This window comes from Lissotriton vulgaris, chromosome 1_1 (assembly GCF_964263255.1).
Source record: "Lissotriton vulgaris chromosome 1_1, aLisVul1.2, whole genome shotgun sequence".
Classification (NCBI taxonomy): domain Eukaryota; kingdom Metazoa; phylum Chordata; class Amphibia; order Caudata; family Salamandridae; genus Lissotriton; species Lissotriton vulgaris.
The window spans coordinates 1406747552-1406772231 of NC_141685.1; the positions used below are offsets into that span (position 1 = coordinate 1406747552).

General features: G+C 45.7%; 1 protein-coding gene across 1 annotated transcript in view; it reads left to right on the forward strand.

The window, feature by feature from the left end:
- The window catches only part of LOC147750599 (band 4.1-like protein 2), a 627758-nt gene that overhangs the window by 584231 nt on the left and 18847 nt on the right, over window positions 1-24680 (forward strand). Inside the window, exon 9 of the mRNA XM_086929700.1 lies at window positions 17663-17760. Coding sequence (XP_086785826.1) covers window positions 17663-17760 — 98 coding nt within the window. The remainder of the gene's footprint in view (window positions 1-17662; window positions 17761-24680) is intronic.

Here is a 24680-nt window from a genome sequence, read left to right on the forward strand (position 1 = left end):
GTTTCTCAGATTCTGCGTGGCCAAGGATGCTGTACCCACAGAGGTGGGGCCATTCCACCTCTCCCCCAGCAGCCTGAGCCTCCAAACCCCTTTATGTAGCCCTCTTACAATCATAGGCACCCATTGGAAGGCAGTATACTCCGTTACCTGCCCCTCTGAAGGTCTATAGCATCAGACTACTGAGTTCTTCAGATTGTCCGAAGGGGCTAATCCCTCCCCTTCATGACTACCCCTCCACCCATGCCATCCACTCGTATCAGGCTGACGTAGGACAATCTCTCCTTGCTCTGCCAGGAAGTGATGACTCTCTTGGCACAGGGAGCCAAAGAGAGGGTGGTGACTCCAGAAGTAGTAAGCAGTGTTTGAGTTATTTAATATATAGATTGAACACAGATGCAGTTGATTGTGGCACAGAATAATTGTAAGGAGGTGATGAATCGAGCAACAAATGTTTAAAATGTATAAGCCATTGATGAAATTGATATACTGTTTACATTCAAATGTATAACATGCTAATAGTAAATATTTTATTGTTACCTATAGTTACCCCTGAAGAAGGGCTATGGCCTGAAATGCATCTGTTTTTTTAATAAACACTGCCTGGAACGAACAATGCATCATTCGTGTTTCCGTATGAGGCCCGGTTGGGCACTACAGTTACATAAGAAGCTTGGGAAATGGCATAAGCAAGTCTGTGTGTGAATTGGATTAAACGGTTGAAAGACGACGTTTGCACTTTGAAAATTAGAACAAATGGACTACTTGTGGAACACTTCTATAAACTAGCGCGAAAAATGTAGCGCATCGCAGTGCGGCTGGGAGTGGGGCAAAGTGTTGCCCCACATTTTGTCTGACTCCAGAAGTAGGCCACAGTTGTTATTCCCGCTACTTTATGGTGTCCAAAAAGGATGGAGACATTCACCATTGGAAGAGGCGCTCATGAAATACTTAAGTTACAACTGCGCAGCAAGTAGTGCCAGCTGCACCGTTTAGGCCTTTTACAGCTGTGCAGCAAGTAGTGCCAGCTACACCGTTTAGGCCTTTTACAGCTGCGCAGCAAGTAGTGCCAGCTGCCCTGTTTAGGCCTTTTTACAGTTGCGCAGCGAGTAGTGCCAGCTGCACCGTTTAGGCAATTTTATCCGTGGGGACAGTTCTGATTGAGTTAGGACTCCCGCTGCATTGGCAGCACCATTGACACTATGGATTCAGGGCCAGTTGGCCAGGGAGACTGCGAGGTTTGTAGGGCACCAGGCCCTTGTACGTATATGTTGTGCTAGGAAATGTTTTTCATGTAATATGATTTCCGCACACTGTTCTGAGTACCTCTACAGGTGGTCTTAAGATGACGAGGTTGTTGTGCATATTTAGATTTTGCTAATCAGATTTTGCTCCACCCTATGCTCTTTGCCCCTAATGTTAGTGATTCTCAGGAGCTTAGGGTCCAATAGTAGTCTGTTAAGATCATGGGCGTCCAATGCGGTTGGTGCCGAATGTGGTTCTGTTAACAGGCTGGTGTTAAGTACAGTGTTCATCAATGGTCACTGGGTGTTCATTTATATCCTGTTCTACTTCAAATATATTTGCTTTGTGAAGGTTCTGAAAGTGGTCAAGTTGGTCCTATCATACGTAAACAATTCCCTTGTAAATATTATCTAGTGCCTGGTGGCATCATGTATTCCTAGATGAAGGGCCCAACAAATACCCACCTCACTTCCCGGACGGCACATTAGTTCTGATATCTTCACCCAACGTCTGGAATATGTGCCCCCTTTATGCCCTTTTACTTCTCCTCACCACCGCTTTCCCAGTAACACCCTTCTCATATCCCCCCCACCCTCCTCCGCCTCACTTTCCCAACATGGCCACCACTCGAGTTAAGGCTGGAATTAATTGCTACAAAATCAATTATCCTCCCAACCAGACTAAAGCTGCAATAAAACGATTGAAGCATAACACTATTGAACGTTTCCCAGATTCCCTCTTTGTTGATCAATTTTACAATGGTCGCTTTGGGAGGCTCAAAAACGATTTAATTTTCTTCACTCACAACACCCCCTCTTGGTCCACCAGCTTATACAATTCCCTTAACGTCACTTCCTCCTCCTCGATCCCTCATGGGAAACAACTAAAAATGTCCCCCTCTACGTGCTTCAAGGGCTACCTCACTATCTCACTCTATAACAACGGTACTGTCATGATCCAAGGCAAAGAAACCTGTCTCTCGCTCTTTGACCACCTCTTCCCCTCCCTACTCCCCTCCTCTGCGACCAGGTTTTCCCCTGACTCTCCTTCTAGCTCCACCCATTACTCCCTTTCTCCTCCCCTGACCCCCTACACTCCAATTGGCTGCACTCTCGAGAAGCACAGGTCAGCCCTCTTCCCTCCCCCTCCCATATGAACTCCTCTCCTATTCCTCCCCCTCACAGTATGCCCCCCGCATCACTTCAGCCTTACCTCTAGCTAATACGCTCCTTGCCCATTCTGCACCATCCCGGTACTACAATCTCTTCTCCTCCCCCATATTCCTTCCTGTCACTCCCCTTTTTAGTCCACCTCTCCTCCAACCTTCCCCCCCAGTTAACTTTCCCTACGGTCCCCTTATTCCTCCCTCCCCCCTCTTTTCTACCCCCTCCTCCCCTCGTTATTCACCCCGATTTCTCCACAAACCCACTGCATCTGTCTCCTCCCTCCCACTCCTCCAGCAATGCTGTGCTACTCCCTTTCCCCCCTTGGTAACCCTTTCCATTTCCCTCCCTCGGGCCCAGCAGAACCACTTCCTTTCCTCAACTTCCCTTTCTCTCAACCCCCCTCACTCTACCAGATGCCAGTTCCCTCACAGCCACCTCTCCTAGCTGACAGGACCTCTACATCCACCTCGCCTCTTTTCCTCCCAAACCTCCTACATTCCCATGACTCCACACAGTCCTCCCCTCTCCTTCCACCTTACCGCCTTGTTCCGCACCCATCTCCCCCTAAATATGTCCTTAATTCCTCTCCCTCTTCCAATGCCAACAAAGACAACTCTCCCTTCACCTCCAATTCACCAACTCCTGCTCTCAACCTCCACCTCTCCTCACTCTTGAAACCCATACCCCAACTCACCTCCTGTCCCCCCACCTCTCTCTGCCTTTCACCACCAATTCCACCCCCTCCTGTTTCCATCGAGCCACCCAACCTTCCGTGCTCTGCCTTACTCTCTCTCTGGAAAATAAGCTAGGCTCTCTTATCACCTCCATCTCCCAGCTTGTAGCTGCCATTTCACTTTTAAGCTCCAAGATTTCCTCCTTTCCATGCACCTCTACTCCTTCCCAACTTCCCACGAGATGCACCTCGCCCACTCACCCCGATATAGCCAAGCTCAACCTGTCGTCCACAAACCTCGTTAACTCACACAAGCCCTTGAACGCCACCCTTCGTCAACCTGCATCCCCTAGTGACCCTACTATCTATACTAGTCCGACAATCTGTTCTGTCAGAACCAGGCATCCACCTAAACCCTCCCGAGCACCCCCGCATAAGTACAATATCCCGATCACCCTTCAGAGTCCAAGTGCCCCCGTCACCAAAACAGTCTTGTCAGAGCTGCACTGTCTGCTCCACAACTGCAGATCTGCAGTAAAACACAAACTTGAAATCTCCGATACCATCACCTTTCACAATATTGACTTGATCTTCCTCACAGAGACCTGGTTCAAAGATACCTCTCACTCTATGTTTGATCTCCTATTACCCACAGGCTATTCTACCCTTAGGAATGACAGAACTGACAACATTGGGGGAGGTGTTGCAGTCATCTTTAGAAACTCCCTTATTTATTTATTTATTTATTTATAGTGTTTTATATAGCGCGGACAAGACCCGTGGGTATCAGAGCGCTTAACAAGGGAGGAATTACATATAAAGATAATAAAAACAATAAAAACAACAAGAGAGTAGTGAGGTAGAAGGCAATATACTGAATGGACGAGATTAAATATAAATATATTCATAATGGCTGCGCAATTAGCATTATGTGGCGAGCAAGGCTTGGCTAGTGTCATGGTAACAAACCATGCTCGTTGAGGTAGGGTTAGAAGGCGATCGAGTGCCTATCAAGGATAATGAGTATAGATAAATCAAGTGAGGTAGAAGTTATATATAATGACTGTGACATATAGTTACGGTACCACATATAGGGATAAATAAATCAAGTGAGGTAGAAGTTATAAAGTATGACTGTGAGATATAGTTAAAAAGTTCACACATATAAGAGGTAGTAGTGATGTGTCAAGCCTTGGCTTGGGCACGGCATCAGATCATTGTTCGATAATGATTTTCCCATTTTCATGGAGGGGGGGGCCCTCAGTTAGCGTACTTGATCATCCCAGTGATCCTTGGGTTTCTCTAAGTAGGGTATCTACTCATCAAGTGGCTCTTCAGTTCTCGTTTGAATGTTGCTGTATTTTGAATCTTCCTGATGTTTGGAGGGAGTGAGTTCCATATTCTGGGGGCAGCTCCAGAGAATGCTCGGTTGTAGGTCTTTTTCTTGTGGAAAAAGGCTGGACGTAATAGCAAGTCTTTTGCGCTTCTGGTTGTTCTGTTACCTCCTGAGATCTTAAGTTTCTTAGCTAAGTATCTAGGTGTGTTGTAGTGAACCGCTTTGTGCGTAATACAGGCCATCTTCATTTGAATTCTGGCCTCGTATGGTAGCCAGTTTAGTGCTTTCAGGTGCGGAGATATGTGATCGAATTTCTTCGTTCCCGTAATGAGTCTCGCCGCTGCGTTGAGGCAGGCTTTCAGAGGTGCTGTGGAAGTTTTTGGTAGGCCCGCTAATGTGGTGCAGCCGTATTCGATCCTCGAGATGACTAGTGATTGGATAGCCAGTTTTAGATCTGCCTCAGTGATAAAGGGTTTCAATTTTCTTAAATAGTTCAGGTGGAAGCGGGCGCTCTTGGCCATTGAGTTAATATGGTTTTTCATGTCGAGGTTCTTGTCTAGTGTAATTCCTAGTGATTTGGCTGAGTCAACTAGGGTCGGGTGCAGTTTAGTGCTGTCACCAATTTAGTCCACTCTATAACTTCAGATTGGTTTCTAGTCGTTGAGATTAGCAGGAATTCAGTTTTCTGGGCGTTTAGTTTCAGGTGGTTCATTGTTAACCATCGCAAAGTACTCTTGAGTGTCTTATTCATTAGGTCAATGTCCTCAAGGGAGGCGATCTTTATGTATAATTGCGTGTCGTCCGCATACATATGATAGGATACCTGTGATTTTTGAAGGATCTCCGTGAGGGGTTCTACATATAAGTTGAATAGATCTGGGGACAGCGAAGAGCCTTGTGGGACCCCTATTGTGTTGGGGCTCGGGGAAGAGATTGCTTGGTTAACCAGGAATCGCTGAGTCCTGTTCTGTAGGAAAGAATTGAACCATTTCAGCACGTTTCCAGACAAACCCATCCTGTCTTGTAGTCTGGTCAAAAGCACTTCGTGCTTTACCGTATCAAATGCTGATGATAGGTCAAGGAGGATCAGTAGGCAAGATTGATTTCGGTCTAGTGCTTGAAGGGCGTCATCAACAATGTGTAAGATCGCAGTTTCGGTACTGTGCCCTGTTCTGAAACCTGATTGGCAATCGTCCAGTAGCGAGAATTTAGCGATGTGTTGACTTAGTTGGCCCTGCACGCATTTCTCAATGAGTTTAGCCAGTAGCGGGATGTTGGTCACTGGTCGATAGTTGTTTGGATCTGTAGCAACAGCTGTCGGTTTTTTGAGGATGGGCATCACCTGCCCAGTTTTTAGACAGTCAGGGAGGGTTCCTTGTCCAAGTGAGGCGTTTATTATCTCGGTCCAGATCGGAACTAGAGTGTGGCTGATGTCTCTTACACACTTTCCTGGTAATGGGTCTTGAAAGTGGTTGTTCGGTCTAAGTTCTGCCAGCGTTCTGGCTATCTTTTCCTGGTCGTATAGTTCAAATGTGACCCATTTTGCTTTATTTTTAGTTTGGAGGCTCTCTGGTGAGAAATTGGACTCGTTAATGGATGGAGGCAGTGCCTTAAGGTTAGTTGCTGCAATTGTGAGGTCATCTTCAAGCAATTTGGATTTTTTCGTGAAGAATGAGGAGAATTCCTCGCAGCTTATGGGAGTTTTAGTATTCTCTAAAACCGTTTTGGCAAGTTTATTTGACTGTTGTTTTAAAATCTCAAAGAGTTTTCGTGGTCTGTTCTTGGCACTGTCCAACTCTTCTCTGATAAATTCTTTTTTTGAGTTGATTATTTTTTTGTTGTATTCTCTTCTTGTTTTTCTGAGTGCTTTCAGCTCAGGGGAGGAGGGATGTTGTCTCCATCTCCTTTCGGCCATTCTCAGTTTGCGCCGATCCTCATTCAATGATTCATTAAACCAAGGATTTTTTGGTTTCTCTGATACCTTTTTCATTTTTTGGGGCAAGGTGTCCTTGACGATATTACCGATTGAGGTTATGTAGTGATCCGTCAGCTCATTGACATTTTGCTTATTGATGGGTGGCTTCAGGTCTCTCTCACACCTTTTAACCAGTACTTCAGTGTTAGCCTCCTTTGTGTCTCGGATCAGTTTCTTGAGCTTGCGTGGTTGCACGGTCCTGCCCTTTGTCATTGTAGGGATCGTGAATGTTATGATGTGATGGTCAGACCAGTCACATGGGTCAATAGCCAGGATGGATGTCTCATCCTTTCTTGAGATAATCCAGTCTAAGGTCGCTCCTTGTGAGTGAGTGGGTTGGTTGCAAGCTTGTACAAGATTTAGCTCATTGAGGAAGTTTTTAAGTGAGTTGACCAATTTGTCGCCGCCGTCATTCCAATGGAGGTTAAAGTCACCCAGGAATATGTTATTGGCGTCCGAGTTAGAGTTGGTCGTTATGATCTCCATCAGTTGTTCTGTGAACTTAGCGTTCTCTCCTGGTGGGTGGTAGAATGTATGCAGTTTGCAGCTTTGATTCTTTGGTGTTCTCACATTAATACCAAGGTATTCACAGGATTCTAAGGGGTCAGATTGGAAATGGCAGACCTCGATCTCCGACCGATGAATGCAAGCAATGCCTCCTCCCACATTCCTAGGTCTGTCTAGCCTGATGATGTTATATTGTGGCGGTACTAAGAGATCCATGGTAGGAGATGATGATTCATTGAGCCATGTCTCTGTGAGGATAGCCAGGTCAATTTCCTTATTGATGATGAGGGCAGCTATGTCTGCTGCGTGTTTCGTTGCCGAACGACAATTAAGTAGAAGGCAGTTCAGGGGTTTCTGTGATTTAACAAGTTTTCTGTTCCCTGATTCGGATGCAATAAGCTGAATATGTTGTAGGTTTTGGTGAATTGCTTTCCTTTCATTCTTTCTGGTCGTTCTATTAGAGTCAATCGTTACTGTTTTGATATTCTCCACCTTACTACAGTCAGGTTGTTCATAGGACCTGAGTAAGGCCCGAGTTTCTTCATTCGACAAGGGCTTTGTCCTGTTGGGTCTGTTGTGTCTAAGTACCAGATTCTGGATATGTGAGACTTTGGTGTGCGTGCTTATCGTCATCTCCCATATTTTTCGAATTGTCTGCGAGACTTTCATCGAGTTTTGCGCCAGGTTACCTACGAGTTTTTGGAGCTCCTTGATTTCCTTCAGTGTTCAGGATGTGTACTTGTGTGACCTGGCTGGATGAGCATTGAGGTTTGCTCTTCTCTGCAGCTGATCTAGTCTCAATCCCATAAACCTTTTCTTGGAAAGGGGTGTTTTTGTGGATAAGGATCTGTAGAATTCCAGTCTCGTATTCGAGGGAGGAGAGGGTAGGTCGATGTCATCTACTCTGCTCGTTTCATTAGCCTCATAGGGGGATTCGCTTGGAGCTAGGGTACAGTCTTCCAGCGCAGTGGGGTTGGGCATTAGCGGCACCGGCTCTTTCCTTGGGACCAGATTCTTCACTTTGTTTCCAAGGTTGGTGGCCATCGCTATCCTTTCTCTCTCAGTCTCTGGTGTTACCAACGTAATTACGGTTAAGTCTTCAGTGTTGACGGTTTGGTTGTTCTGGCCGTCTGATAGATTGGTGTCTCTAGTATTGGAATCGACGTTTTCACGTGTGATATCTGGTAGTGTCACGTTTTGTTGAAGGTTTGGTCCTCCTAGGTAATCCTTAGAGTTTTGGACAGTCCCATCATTAGAGATTAGCGTCGGCTCCTCCCTAGGGAGTAGGTCTTGTTCGTTGTTCTCGTGACTGGTCGACCTTCTTGTCTCTTCAGCCTCCTCATTCGGTACTGTCAGGTCTGTTTCGTTTCTGTACCTCGTGTTAATCGCCAGACCTTGTGCCTGGTGGTCTCCATTCTGATAGGTGTCTCTGGAGGTAGAGATGGTGTTTCCGGGGCCGACTTCATGATTGCTCAGATGTGGTTGGTGTCTTGGTCTCTCAAGCCGCTCTTTTATGGAAGGGAACAACTTGTCGAATTTATCCAGTTCGCTGTTAGCTGCTTGAATCAGCACTATCCCTGTTTTGTATATGGTAATATATAGTTCTGCTCCATCTCTAATTGTAGGCGAGGTCGTTATTTTAGTGCCATACGGGCTGTTCTTTATAGCCTTTATGTTAAGCGTATTTGTGAGGGCATCCCGCCATTTAGCCGTTTTATATGAGAAGAAAATTAGGTCGTTCACTATAATTCCTTTGTCTATGTTAAAGTATGGGTCCAAGAACAGTGTGTCAGGGTGTTTCTTCAGGGTATCATGTTTGAACTTTTTCGTTGCGTTTTTGGATAGGTTGGATGGATATTTTAAGTTCAAGGCGTTCATGCCAGAAGCCACAGGGAGTCTTACATCCATGTTGCGCCAAGTTGTGGGATATATGTTGGGTCACCAGTGTTGGGATGTATTCTCTTTGTGTATTTTAAATTCTTTCTGTATTGACTTACTAGGATAGTTAATTAATGTAGACCTCTCTTTATTTCTTATGTAGACCTCTCTTTATTTCTTATGAGGTCTCAGCTTTCTTCTATCGGAGCTAGGCTTCTGTTGTAGTTACGACAAATGTTTCTCTATTCCCTATGTTATTTCCTTGTGCTCTGAAGCTTTTAAAAACTGTGTATTGCAGAGATGTCCGCCGTTTTGGTGCTTACTATCGGCATGGGCTTTTTCTCTTTTCACTGTTTCTTTCATTTAGTCCATTTTCCCTTTCTTGTCTCGGATTGGCCTCAGTTATAGGCTCCTTCTTCTCTGTTTAGATCCTAGTTGTCCTTTTTCCCTTTCTTGCCTCTAGGTTGTTTACTTTCTGCAGAGCGAGGAAGGACTACTTGTGTCTCAAGCGGCCGCCATTTTAAAGTCAGGCGCGCCGCTTCCAGTGTTGCCACGATGGTTTTCTTTCTGTTTTATTCCTCGTTTACGTCCTCCCTGCTATGCCTCTTACCCTCGGGATCCTACCATCTCATGTAGGTCTCGCCGTCGCTCAACCTCCTCCACTCCCGCTCACCGCCTCGGCCACCTCCGCGATTGGCCGTGTTCTCTCCTCACTCCTCAGCCGGCCTCGGTCTCCGGTCTCCGGTCATTAGCGGTGGGCTGCAGACACCATCGGCGCCAGGGAACTCTCGGCGATCGGCACGCCTGTCAGGATTTCCAGTTTGTTCAGTTTGTCGCCGCCTTCCCTCTCATGCCCCACGATCGAAAGCACTTCAACTTAAGGCTTCTCCTATCAGCTCCTTTCACACCTTTGAATGCTTTTCTCTTGAGCTTCAATTCCACCACGCTCACCCCTTAGGTTCCATGTCATTTACCTGGTAGTGGCCCTTCGTTTATGGAGGAACTCAGTAACTTCATCAGCGACCAATACTCGCGAAGTGACAATCCGACCTTCGTGGGTGACTTCAATCTCCACTGGGGCGTATCGCATGACTCTTCGGCGAACTCGCTGGCCACCTTCCTCTCTGCAAATGATCTTATCCAACACTGCACAGAATCAACACACTGAGGGCTCAATCCTGGACCTTGTTATTTCTAAAGCAGGCATGCTCTCTATCACTAACCCTATTCATGTAGACTGGTCCGACCACCTCCTCATCCCATTCTCCCTTCACCTATCACACTCCATAACTCTTGGCCAACCTAAGAGGGCTACCTCCTGGTTCCGTGATGCGAAAAATATTGATGTCGGTCCCCTCTGTGAATCAGCTTTGTTATCACTTCCAAGGCTAGACTCGAACCTAGATGTTGACGAACTCACCTCCCAATGCCTCACAGTCCTTGCAACCGAAATCAATAACGTCGCTCCACTCAAGAGCAAAAAGATAAGGCCCACTCCCTCAGCACCTTGGTTCAACCAATCCCTCCATGAAGAAAGGAAGCAGCTAAGATTCCTGGAGAAACAATGGAGGCAAGTGCCCTCCACAGATAATTTGGCCACGCTTCGTTCAGCAAGATCCAAGTACCACAAGCACATCTTCCTTGGGAAAGCATTGCACTTCAAAACCCTTTTTGACTCAGCCAAAAACAGACCCAAAAAACTATTCGATCTCATCAAGATTCCTAACTGCTCTCCCCAACCTCCAAGTTGGAGGATTCTACAAAGAAAGCAGAGGGTTTCGCTATATTCTTCGATGAAAAAGTGAAATCACTTGTGGATCAGGTCGCTCATCCTACCCCTCCAGAGGAGCGCAAATCCTCAGCCATTTGGCAGAACTTTGACTCCATATCTGAAGATGCCCTCCTCAAGTGCATCCGCTAAACAAAGCCCTCCAACCATTCTATGGACTCCATCCCCAGTGCCATTGCCATTGACTTCTATTCCCATTCCCTTTCCAATTGGACCACTCTGGTCAACCTCTCCCTCTGTCAAGGCTCCCTTTCTGTCTCCTTCAAAACTGGGCAGGTCACCCCTATGCTTAAAAAACCCACTGCTGATGCGAATGACCTCAACAACTTCCGCCCCATCACTAATCTACCCTTTCTTGCGAAGATCACAGAAAGATGTGTAGCAAAACAACTCTCTCGTCATATCAAGGACAATGATCTTCTTGACAATTGTCAGTCCGGCTTCATCCAAAACTGCAGCACTGAAACAGCCCTACTGCAAGTGGTTGATGACGCGCTGAGGATACTCGATTCGGGGGGTCCTGTCTTCTAATTCTCCTAGACCTTTCTGCAGCCTTTGACACTGTCAATCACAACACCCTCCTCAACACTCTTCAACAGAGAATGGGCATGGCGGGCACTGTGCTTAAATGGTTTGCCTCCTTCCTCCCAGATAGATCCCAAATGATCAAAATAGCGAACAGTCTTTCACCTCCTGTGGCGGTAGGTCAAGGTGTTCCTCAAGGCTCTATACTTGCACCCATATTGTTCAATCTCTATTTAGAACCACTGGGAAATCTCCTAAGTAAATCCGGGATCCATTATCATCTCTTTGCAGACGACACTCAAACCTACCTCAAGGTTGCCTCCACTCACGATCTCTCCATCCTAAGCTCTACTCTCGACTCCATTCAAAACTGGATGTCAACTCATCAACTGATTCTGAATCCCTCCAAAACTGAATTCCTCCTCCTCTCCTCCTCACTCTCTCCTCCCCCGGTTCAATCATGGATGGATCAGATGCATCTACTTAACAATATACCCATCATTGTCGACAGCGCAAAATCCCTTGGTGTCATACTCGACAAAAAACTCAATCTAATCTCCCACATCAATTCCATTGCAAAGTCTGCTCGATACCAACTGCGCCTTCTTTGGGGAATTTGTCGCTTTTTCCCGGAGCAGGACCTTAACCTGTTCGGTGCTCATGACAAGGTCAGCTCATCATGCAGTACACTGGAGCTGTACTTATGACCTTGTCATGAACCATGGGATTTTAGGATTTTCAGCGCAGGAGGGGAAAGCCTCTAGCAGCCAAGGTGTTAAAACCCTGGTGCAATCGCTGGTCCTCTCCAGACTGGACTACTGCAGTTCTCTTCTTACTGGCCTCCCCAAATCCCACGTGTCCCTCCTTAGATCTGTTCTCCATTCAGCAGCTCGTTTTATTTATGGGGCCAAAAGAAGCGACCACATCACACCGTTGTTATCCACCCTCCTCTGGCTTCCCATCGAGGCTAGAGCTATCTACAAGACTGCCTGTATCACCCACAAAGCCTTGCACTCCTCCTCTCCTCGCTACCTGGCGAATAAACTGAAACTCTCTGGAGGCTCTAGACCATCACGTAATGTGGAAAATCTACTGCTTGAACCTCCCACTTTCAAGAAGGAAAGATCGATGGCCCAATCCTTTTCAGGCAACGCGGTGAGAATCTGGAACTCTCTTCCGCCTCCGCTCCGGACCACCACCTCCTCCCATGCCTTCAAAACTGATCTCAAAGTTCTCCTCCTTCAAAGACACTTCCAAAGTTAATTCATGCCCTCTCTATTATCTGAAGGAAGACCTCCCATTACCGAAAACTCTATTCTCCATGACTATGGAAGTGTCTTCCCAGTGTGTTCGTGTGTTTGGAGTTTTTGCTATTTTTTGCAGTATTATCCTTGTACCTGTGTTTGGTACTCTTTTGTAACATGCACATGCCACTTTTCTTTTGTAACACACTGTTTGCTACCTCTCACATTTTGTTTGCTGTTGATACTTGCACAAGTGCCACCATTGCCTTCGTAACGTTTGTTCCTGTGCCTCAGTGTCTAGCATATATTGCAGTATATTACCTCTAATTGTACTTTGTTTTCACTTGTAACCTGCACACTTGTCACTCTTTCCTCCTGTAATGCACTGTTTGCTACCTCATGTATTTTGTTTGCTCACAATTGTCACTTTTACCTCATGTAACTTATCGTCTGCTTTTGTAATTTGTTCATTTGTAATTTTCTTTTCCTATTGTGAAGCACTCTGACGCCTTTGGGTAAAGTCTGCGCTATATAAAACGCATTAAAAAAATTAAATAAAACCTATCCTAGACCTACACCCTCTCAATTTCTTCCTCAAGAAGGAGAAGTTCAAAATGCTTACACTCACTCAAGTCCTGTCTGCCCTTGACCGGGGAGACTGAACATCTTGGACTTGAAGGACGTATATTTCCACATTCCCGTCCTGCCTGCCCATAGGCATTGCCTGCGGTTCATGGTGGGCCACAAGCACTTTCAGATCGCTGTACTTCCCTTTGGCATTACTAACACCCCTTGGGTGTTCACCAAGGTGATGGCAGTGGTTGCAGCTCATCGGCGGAGGTCAGGGGTGCCAGTCTTCCCTATTTTGACGAGTGGATGGTGAAGGTGAGCTCGCCCCAGGATTTTGTCTCCCACCTCCAGACTGCAGTGGACCTTCTGCACTAGCTGGGGTTTACTATCAGCATACCGTAGTCACACCTGACTACCTCTCAAACGCTCCCTTACATGGGATATGTTCAGGACACAGTACAAATTTAGGCCTAGTCTCCTGAATGGCAAGTCCAGGATATTCAGCTGTTTTACTTAAGTTTCAGTCTCTATCCTGGATTTTAGTGAGCCTAACTCTGAGGCTGTTGGGCCTCATGGCCTTTAAGTGGGCGCATTACCAGAGCAATCTCTCCAACATGGTCCAGATCTCGGAGGGAACTTCAGAAGATCGGTGGTGGTGGTTAAGAAATCGCAACTGGATCAGCGGCAGATCCCTCTCATCACCAACCAGATCTGACAGTGGTGACATATTTCTCACTCCTGGGATGGGTCTGCCATCTGATATAGGTATAAATCAGAGGCCTCCACATACTTACTGGAGATCCAGGCAATATAGCTAGCATTAAAACCCTTTCTGCCATCCATCAAGGGAACCATTAATAGAAATGGGGTAGCCCAGTCAGTCCAGGACCTGGGTATTCTACAGTATTAATAGACAATGGTCCAAAGACTACTATTTTGCAGTGTCACAATTGGTCAACAATTTAATTCCCAAATGCCTGAAATAGATAACGAAATTTTGATTCCAAGGTACATAACTTCTGAAACTGTCGGGAGATTTATCAAAAGGTTATCTCCTGACCATAAAATCTGAGTTTTCAGCAAGTTAAGTTTGTACCCTGAAAATACTCCAAACTCCGAGGCTAAGTCGTTAATTGCCGGTACCGCCGTCTGGGCATCAGTTGTGATGACAACAATGTCGTCAGCATATGCTAATGCCCGATAACTTACATTAGCCAGCACCACTGGCTTGATCTTTTCCTCCAAATTAAAATCATTAACTAAAGGATCAATATAAAGTGCAAAAAGTAAAGGAGAGCAGGGGCACCCTTGTCGTGTGCCCCGAGTAATTGAAAAATAGAAGAGACCTGCGAGTTAAGGCGAATACGAGCTTTAGGGGCAGAGTACATACATGGTCTTTATGCAGGAGTTTCCAAGGTTGCTCTTGCTCAAAGGCGCTTTTCGTCTCCAGTGGAACTCAGGCCTCCTGTACGCCTTTCCACCCATACCACTCTTGCCCAGAGTTCTCAGGAAGATCAGGAACGACCTGGCCCAAGTCATCCTTGTGGCTCCGGACTAGGCTCAAAGAGTTTGATACTCCAAGCTGTTGAGCATGGCCATCGGTCCTCCGATCAGGCTGCCTTTTTTGGAGGATCTTCTGTTGCAGCAGCAGGGAAGTGTTCTCCACCCATACCTGTCAACGCTCTACCTTTATGCGTGGAGCTTGAGCAGTGACCGTTGACAGCTTTCAAACTTCTATCTGAAGTCTGCCCTGTTATCTTGCCAGCCAGGTATTCCTCCACCAAGACTGTATACCCCTCCCTTTCGGGCAAGTATGTGACATGGTGTGTGGGGCAACAATTTACCATCTTTCTTCACCCCTCTCTCAGGTCCTTTTCTTTATCCTTTCTCTTGCTGTGCTCTGGGCGCCATAAAGGGCTATTGTTCTTCCATCTGAGCCATTCTGCGCTTGCTTTATCAGCCATCCCTCTTCAAATCCTCTATTGTACATAGATTATTGAAGGGTTTGCAACACGTTTCCACCTTCGCCCTTTCTCATGCCTTAGTGGGACCTTAATATGGTCTTAACTTTTCTTATGTGCACTCTCTTTGATCCATTGCACAATTGCAGTTTCGGGCTCCTTGCCATCAAGACTGCTTTCCTGGTGGCAAGAACTTCTGCCCGGATGGTCAGTGAACTTCAGGCTTTGCAATCCAAGCCTTTGTACCTGAACATCTACCCAGACAAGCTGGTTCTCAGCATTAGAGCTTCCTATCTTCTGAAAGTTGTCACTTCCTTTCATGCAGGCCATCCCATCACCCTGCCTAGTTTTTACGCTCTGCTACATCCCTCAAAGGAAGAGGAGCTACTTCACTGCCTAGACCCAAACAGAGCATTGTCATTTGACCTCGAGTGAATGAAAGAGTTCCGGGTGGACAACCAACTCTTCGTGGGGTATGTTGAAGCAAAGAAAAGGAAAGGCTGTGCAGAAACTGACCATCTTCAGAGGGATCTGCTCTACATTAAAATCTGCTACGCTTTGACCAACAACAAGCCCCTGAGGGCTTGCGTGCTCATTTCACCAGAGCCAAGGCTGTGACCACTGCATTAGGATGGGGAGTACCAGTCCTGGACATCTGCCAGGCAGCAACGTGGACCTCTCTGCACATGTTTACAAAACATTACTGCCTGGACAGTCAGGTCAGTTGAGACAAACATTTTGCCTGTTCAGTCCTGCAAGTTGTTTTCGAGTGAAATTATTTTGCAGATCCACCTCTGGAAAAGTATTGCCTGGATATCTATTCTAATATAAGGGATCTGCCACTAGTAAACTCTGTCAGAAGAATACCATACTTACCTTCGGTAATGCCTTATCTGCTAGAGATGTTATCTAGCCTAAGGACTGTTGAGACCTTGTGTACCATAACCACAGGCACTTATTTCATTATACGCCCTTTCTTCTGCCGTACACTGACATAAAAAATAAATGACTATCACAAATCTGTGAACCTCGATCTACTCATAGGCAAGTCTACCTGTGCCAAAGGTGGCAGATGATATCTTGGCTTTTCTGATCTGAGCAGCGCCTTTGACTTAGTAGGCAATACTATTCTTTGGGCTACTCTGCTTGCTATGGGGGCACCCAGGCCAATCATCCATTTCCTGGGCAGATTATATGAGGCTCTAACGAGTAAAGTCTACTATGGCCCGGGGGGTTTGCACTAATACCTTTGCTGTTAGCGAGGCATTCGGCAAGGCTGTGTATTAGCGCCACTGTTATTTTCATTATTTATTAATGGGCTGGGTGAGACCTTACAAGCGGTGCATGCTGACACCCCCCAAGTGGGTGGGGGCCCAATCCTGTACTTCTGTATGTTGACCAGGACTCAAGTGGGAATGCAATGTTTAATGAATGCTTTTGTGTTTTTATTGCTGCCAGGAAATGAACTATTAATACAAGTAAAACTTACACTATGGTCTGTGGGGCACGTTACAAACAATATAGATTTTTTTTAAAGTTATATCAATTGATTGTTCAGCAAATAATTCAAGATGTCAATATGGACTAACCATAACAAAGTATCTTTAATCAGGAAGTTGGCCATTAGAGAAACTTTTATGAGCCATAGGAGGGAAGTTCGGCTTGAATGTGAATGTAGAAAACCAACTGTAAAATTGTATTTATCACATCTCCAATGTGGGCTGTCAAGCTTACTTAACATACATTCCCAATTTTATGCACCATTTTGTATTAGTCACATTTAGATTGGGAATCGCCCACAATTCAGTGGATTTCCCTAATATGAAAATTTCTACTCCAGCCATTATCCCTTGCCCATGTGACGGACAGAGCAGAGAGAGCACTGTGCACTTTATGCTGTTTTGTGGTTTTTACACAGGTTTTAGAATTTACTACTTAAAACCACTTTTGCTTACGTATGGCAGTGGTTCACATCTTGCTGTGGTAAAATACCTGATCGAACTTACCGACGCCAGGGTTTGCCTTAATGTAGCACTTTTTTTATTATAAATGCTTTTAATGCACACAAGAGTATTATTGCATTGTAATTGCAACGACCCCCGATGTCTCTTAAGAATGTGTGCTGTTTTTTTAAAATACAATATTCTAAGTGTTTTAAATGTGACTAATGTTGGCCCCATGTCGTGGTCCACGCGTCATCTGCTCCGTTTTTTTAATACCGGTTTCCTTTTATATGTAATGTATTTAGTTTCAATGTATGTACATTTTAGATATGATCAATTTTAGCCCCATGTTGCGCATTGGATGCTATTTGCCTTGTTTTTTTATGCGTAATGCAATCAGTTTCAATGTATGTATACTTTTATGGCTGTTCTATACATACCGAATAAAGCTTTTGAACTTAAACCTGACTATCACAAATAAGATACAGTCCTTTCATGTGTCCCTTGGAAAAAATGAATGGTACTTGTGAACCCACATTATGTAACTATTGAATAAAGTACGTTCACATCAATGATGTTTGTCTGAAAATTCCTGTTGAAGAATTGAATTTTGGTATTTTCAATAGAATTTGTATATTTCGCATGAACTTTTTCTTCTATTCGAAACTTTCATTGATTTAAAATGTATTGATGAAGTGACACAAAGTCCTTGCCAAAATTTGAGTGTATTTAGAAACGTACATTTGTATTATCCTGTATTGTAGATTCTTGGCAAAGTAGTGAAATATTTCTGTGTGCACCTGTATTCTAAATCTGCATCTTACAGCAGTATGAATTGTCGCTTTTGATGCAGGACAATCCGTTTGAAACCACCATTGGGTTTAAACTCCCAAACTATCGCGCCACAAAGAGGTTATGGAAGGTGTGTGTGGAACATCACATGTTCTTCAGGTAAATACAGAAAAAACATTGCCTTCTTTTGAAAGTTTGATTGTCTTATTTTATTCTCTTTTTTCCTTTTAAATCATTTCTTCTTCTACAGCTCAACATTATATCATTCGAAGCAGGGGTCAAATTGAAGATTTTATTATAGGTTTTAGACAACGTAGCCCTATTGTTATGTCTAGCCCTAGTACCCCTTCCACTCCTTTCTTGACAGATTATCCTTTTCCAGTTCCGCTAAAACACCGTACCACTCAATAAACTTTGTGTAAACAGTTTCCGAGATAAACTGGTAGTGGAATAAATAGATCCCTTGTAACCAGAACAAGAATGTTATCAAAACACAAAAGTTTTTACAATATGCAAATCTTTCTTTATTATGCCAAATAACAGCAAAGCCAATGTAAATTACATCACCAAGAACGAAATTCCTCATGAAGCAGTGTAGCGTTAAAAACAATTAACGAGAATGAATCTACTGCCATACGAATATATGATATTTCCACGATTACAAGTTCCACGCATGGCATTACCACGCGAATTTTACATCGCAAGTGGCTTTACCACGCTGGAATTTACAACGAAGGATTATACCACGCGTAGAAACGTCTTACCTGCACGTCTTTCACCAGCAGCCCTTACTTCCATCCACCATGGAAACAAGCGTCAAAACACGTCTACCAAAATAAAAAAAGGACTGCTTTTTTGACGTACACTGCACGTCTTTGGGGGAGGCTCTTTCCTTTTACTTCAAAAATACTAAAGAGCGTTTTTTTAAATTTATGTAACTCGCTCCATATTTGTTGTTATTTTGGGGGGGAGACCCCTCCCAGCCCCCCCAGCCCCCCCAACCCTCCCCAGCCCCCCCAGCACGACTGGACGGAATACCACGTCTCCCCCAACCCACGCAGAACGTACTTGCGTGGTGAAGACGGTCGTGGAAGGCACCCACGTTGAAAAAACGTTTGCGTGGTAAGTGTACCGTGGTAAACGTTATGCGTGGGGATGCCTTCGTAGTAAATGATGTTTCCCCTGCCATACCAGTGCTTAATTTGAGCCGGTGGTTGCAGGTGTGGCCCACCGGCTCTTATTTCTCCTCATCAGACTTTGACCAAGAACAAAAGAGAGAAAACCACAAATGGGGTACAAAAGGAGGAAGAGAAAGATGGAAAACCAGTGACAAAGAGAGAAAGAGATGACAAAGAACATGCAGCCGTGAGATAGAGGAGCAGGGAGTGTCAAGTGAAGAGTTAAAGATGGATGAAGGGGACTCAAGACTAGGCAGCCTTATAATTAGCACCCTGACCTTCTGCAGCACTGGCAGCAGCTTCTGAGCAAAGCAAAAGTTTGGGCCCCAGCACGTATTATTTTACAAATTAACTAATGTGCCATAGCCTACTCTTTAAAATCCCAGCAAACTGATCGTAATGGAAATCTACTAGGTTTGTACTTCTTCTGTTTCCAAAAGCAAGTTGAATTTCTGGAAAAGTGTCTGAGGAAAACTGGCCATGATTTTCTGCTCCGGGTTTGCTTGTACTGTATTCTGAGTGTAAAAAATTAGACACAAACTGGAGGAAAAACTATGTCTCTGACGTAAAGACACAGTCCAGCTCCCAGATCTGCAAATGCAAGCAGTTTAATAAAGAGAGTTAAGCCACACATTATTCTTCTCCCGTTCTGAAATCCAAAAAACAATATTGCTATCTGGTTTTCATTGTCAAACAACTTAAGAATCTTGAGGTATACAGCTCCTAGCTCATTAAAGCCCCCTCACTGCTTTCCTTTGGGAGCACTAGGTGGCGCTAGAGAGCTGCAATCGACAGAATCGCCCGAACGCCAGAACGCTACGGACCGCTACGGACGCGGTCACCATCGCCATTACTCTTCTGCCACGGAGGAGAACGAAAACAACGAAACGAAAATCGTCGGCAGGCGCAGCGGAAAAAACGGGCTACCGGCTACTGGACATGCCGCCGGTCCCTACTCCCTGCCGATCTGCCTGACCGAGAAGCCGTTTTTCAGCCCCGCTGGTATGCCGCTGGTTTGCCGTCTTGTAGGCACCAAGTGAGGAGCGAGAAGAACTCCCCCCGACTCAGCTCGACCATCGCCATTGGGGGTTTACACCACGCCTCTCCCAAGATAAAAGTGCACCAAGATGGTGAGCCCCTGCTAGGCTACCGCTGGGGACTGCAGACTACAGATCCCACAACCCCGCTGATAGCAGCCGCATAGCCCACGGATCACGCTGTGTGTGAGGAGCGTGCAGGCGGCGACCTTCAGAGCGAGTACCAGCATTGGCTCGATTTCAGTGCGGATACACTGTTCTTCACTGCTGCTCTTTCCTGCACTGACACCACCGTCAGAATCAGCCACTTCAAGGAGGTGAGGTGAGGCTGTAAAGACGTGACGTGAGCGCGGCTGCCAATAGAGGCGGCCTCCAAGTAACAGCCCGGGGGGTTTGGCCTAGGCAGGTCCGACTAGGTCCGACTTTGCCAGCAGGTCCCTCCTGAGTGCTCCGCTCACAGCCTGCTGACAAGCCTGCTGCTTCGACGGGCTTCACTCTCAGCCTTTCTTTTCAGTTCCCCCACAGCCTTCTCACAGCCCACCCCATCGCCCTCATCGTCCTGACAGCCACCGTGGGGGACCACTCTTACAAATCTTCCCTCTCCATCAAAATCTCACCTTAAAACCTTCCCATTCTTCTGTCTTCGACCACCGGCAGAGGAGCAAACATATTAGCAAGGGGCGGCAACAAAGGAGGGGGGCAGTTATCTTCTACCTCTCCTTGGTGGCCTCCTGGGCGGCGGTTCACTGCCTTCAAGTATCATCATGGGGTCAGGGAAAGTCAGGGGCCCCCCGGAGCCAAAACCAAAGCCCACAGCAAAAATGAATGATACAACTGGAAATGGGAAAGGGCATAAGAAAATGAAAATGAATGCAAATCCCGCCATTAGTACAGAGGTGAACTTTTTGTCATCAGAGCAAGCATTGGGGCTGAACCAAAGCTCAACAGAGAAGGATTTGACAGCGGCCCTGTCATTAGAGTATGCAGTAAAGGTGCTACAATCTACTAAAAAGTCCTACCAGCCCAAAATATACACAAAATTTGAATTCCTAAGGGACGCAGGCTCAGCTATCTTTTCGAGCAACAGCCACTTGCAGGGCTTGAAAACACCACTACTTCTGGCTGCTGTGAGCCTAGCATGCCCGCCATCATCCGCGCCAGAACCTACAAGCCCTTTTTTCTTGGGAAATCATTCGCTAGACCCTACGCAAGCTAGCATTTCAAAGCACAGGAATGCAAGCACTCCTTTGGAGATCTCTAGTGCAAGCGCAAGCAAAGAGACACTTAATTCTGCTGTTGCGCTCAACCGGAATCAGAATTCTTTACCTGCTTACTCAGACAGCACGGCCCCACACAACAGGGAAATCGTGCTACCAACGCCACTGGATGATATCAACGCCAACGTGAATGAGATACCCATCTCAGCACAAAAATCAGCGAACAGAACAGACATCTGCCCAACTGATAGGGCTTCTGGGAGAGGCCCACAGACAGGCCTACAGACACAAGAGCAGATCTTAACCAAGGAAGCATCACTTAGCCCGGCGCTGGCTTTACAATCTACGGGCCAAACCCACAGTACCCCTATCAAGTCTCACTTAATGGCTGGATGCGCCACACCACCCACAGACTAGGGAACCCACGAGGCAGCTAGTCCACATGACCTCAGCCGCTAAGCAGAAGGTAGGGCTATAATGTCTTATCTCAACACACAAGAATGGGAAGACATGTTAGCAACCTATACACCAGATCACAAAGATCCCCACGCCCTCGATCCATCTTTGGCAGTCAAAAGTATAAACCTGCATGCCAACACCTCCAAGGAGAACGGGCGGGGGAAAGAACAAAATACCGGAACGTGGAATTCACTGCTAAACACCATTCAGCTAGCAGTAGATGCATTGCAATACCAATCTGAAAAAATGGAGCTCCAACTCACTCTCCTTAACACACTGGCAGTTTTTACAGCTGGCATCGACGACAAGTTAGGCAACTTAAACAACTTAATAGTGAGAGCACAAACAAATATCTACCCAAGTTGCAATTGTAGCCAGGCATTGGATAAAGTAGCCACACTGCCGACTATGCTAACTGACCTAATAGGAGACCTAAGGAACCTACATAGAGGAAATGCAACTGTAGAAAAGGACCTCACAAAACATGACGATGGAGCGCAAAGGAAGGAGGAAACAAAGCAGAGCTAACTGTCGATCACATTCCTGCATACTAAGAAATAAGTCAGACGGGACAGGAACTTCCAAAGAAACTCAACGCCAAACAACGGCGTCAACAAAAAAGGAAAGGGCGGAAGCAAAAAATTGAAACTGAAACATCTACTTCCAAATACTTCCCAATCTTCTTTAGTTCGAAGGAGAAATCTCCTCCTAACATCATCAATGCCCATTCCACAGAGGGCGAAGATCGCTCATCCCCTAGTTTAATTCAGCAGCAGCACAATACAATTCGTAACCTGCCGAATCAAGAAGGGCAAGGGCCCCAAGGACTACCGGCAAAGGACCAACCGGAACAAACAGTCACATACAGAGATATGGCAGTAAAGACCAAACAACTCACACAGCCAAACTGTGACAAGAATAAGACAATGAGGGACCTCGACGGCCACTTGGGAGCTCCAACATCGCATAATATGGATCCTCCGCTTCAAAGGGAAAGGGAACCACTTGAAGCAATTATTAACCAAGATATACCATCAACACCAGCAAGTAACTACCCACACAGGCTAAATTCTGAGGTCGGGGATAGGAATGGAGCGATTGGCTCAACTTTAAGCCAAACTCTTGTAGTCCACATTAGAGATACTCTAGCTAAGACTATCTATCCAGATCCAAGTCAATCTGACCATCCCCAAACAAACTGGTCTTCTGAAACACAAATAACATCAAAGCAAACGCTCCCTCTCAAAGCAACAACACACATAGCCAACCGGCAAGGCGAAGACACAATCCTGGCAACCCACGAAGCTCCCCTAGCTCAGGGCTCATCAGCTCTAGCACTTTATACAACAAAAAAATATCAGGAGGAAAGAAGCACCAATCAAGCAACGGAGATGCTCGTCTTCCTTCCGGAGTATACGTCGCAAGGGCAGCACGACACGCTAAATCGCGGCAATATTCTTAAACTAATGGAACACATTCCCAGTCTGGTTGGAATAAGTTCGAATAACTTAATCTCTGTCGAATTCCTGCCCGCTATAAATTCAAATAGCCCGGAGGCAACCAAAACCACTTGGTCCTCTAGCATCGTTGCAGACTTAATTGCAACAGAAGTGGAGCAATTTAAGTCCTGGAGCATTAAGCTAGTTCCTCTATCAAAACCAGCTTATCCCGCACCACTACAGAGGAGGACAAGCCCAGAATCAGTGGCAATACAGACAAACACTCTTAACGTTCTTAGAGGTGCCTTGGGTAGCTCGCCCACAAAAAGAGAGAATATATTGTGGCAATGCTCGGAAGACAGGCCGAGGGCAGCAGATCTACATTCAACAAGAGGGCGACGGCCAACGCCGAAGGTCTATCAGACCCACACCCTTCCCACGACTAAGCTTTTGAGAGGAAGCCTGCCAAATAACAATACATGCAGACCCTAGGGACGTACAGAAGCCACATTGAGGGGGGCCTCTCACCAAAACCAAGCATTTACAAGAGAAATATTGTCTCGAACAATCTTCTTACGCCCCGAGGAGGCCTGATGCCATCAACAGACAAGAGACGATATAAAGGGCAGGGTGCCACTTATAGGCATCTGCTCATGGAATATAAATGGCCTTTCATCAAAAATGGATGACCCGGACTTTCAAAAGTACATTTCTCGATTTGACATAGTTATGCTGCAAGAAACGTGGTTAACATCTACACAACACATCAAGGGCTTCACTTGCTTTTCATCGGCAGCAACTAGAGTCAACAGATTTGGTCACCAGTCAGGAGGCTTGGCTACATATATATCTAATACAACAATCTCATCGGCAGCTCTTATGAAATCTTCCACATCGACAACCTTATCAGTAAAGATAAAATTACAGCTCGGCAATAAAGAAGAAGAGCTATGCTTGGTCAACGCATACGTCCACCCCAAACATAGAGTCAAGGACTCCAACTCAATTTCAAACCAACTAGCGGAGTATGTCTCTCAAATGGAAAAACCACTCCTCCTCTTGACTGGGGATTTTAACCAAAACATGCTTGGTTCATCAGCAGAAGAAGAGGCTTTGGCTTTAAACAAAATTTACACCATACCTCCACAAAGCTCCCTGCTACGCAGGAAAAAGCACCCAAACAATGCTCTACTCAAAGATCTAGAACATCACAACCTTCAGGCACTAAATGGAAGATTCTCCACTGACAGGAACTATAGAAACATTCTACTCACAAACAGCGCGTTCCATCCTGGATTATACATTTGCCAGTCTGGCCCTATTTCCCCATATCCTGGGATTCAGAATGGGGGACAAGGGCGAAAGCGATCATCGCCCCCCAGGAATGCCATTTAACAGCAAAGACGCCCACTGTATTTAAGCCAGACAAAACGATAGGGGCGATTTATTCCATTAATCAAAAAAGACTTAAATGCACGTTAACCAATCTAACAACTCTGGCCGAAACTGCCCTCCAACTACAAAACACACTGCAATCAAATGCGGCCGGGCATATCCAATATTGGGAGCTATACACTGAATCTCTGCTACAAGATCTGGCAACCAAGCCCGCCCAAAAAAGCAACTTTCATAATGAGGGCATGAAAACCAACTTAAAAAGAGAACAGAGAGTACAACTAAGGCTACACAAAAAGCTAATTAACTCAACCTTACGGAAGTTAAGATCATCCACCGAGAATGCAAATCTTT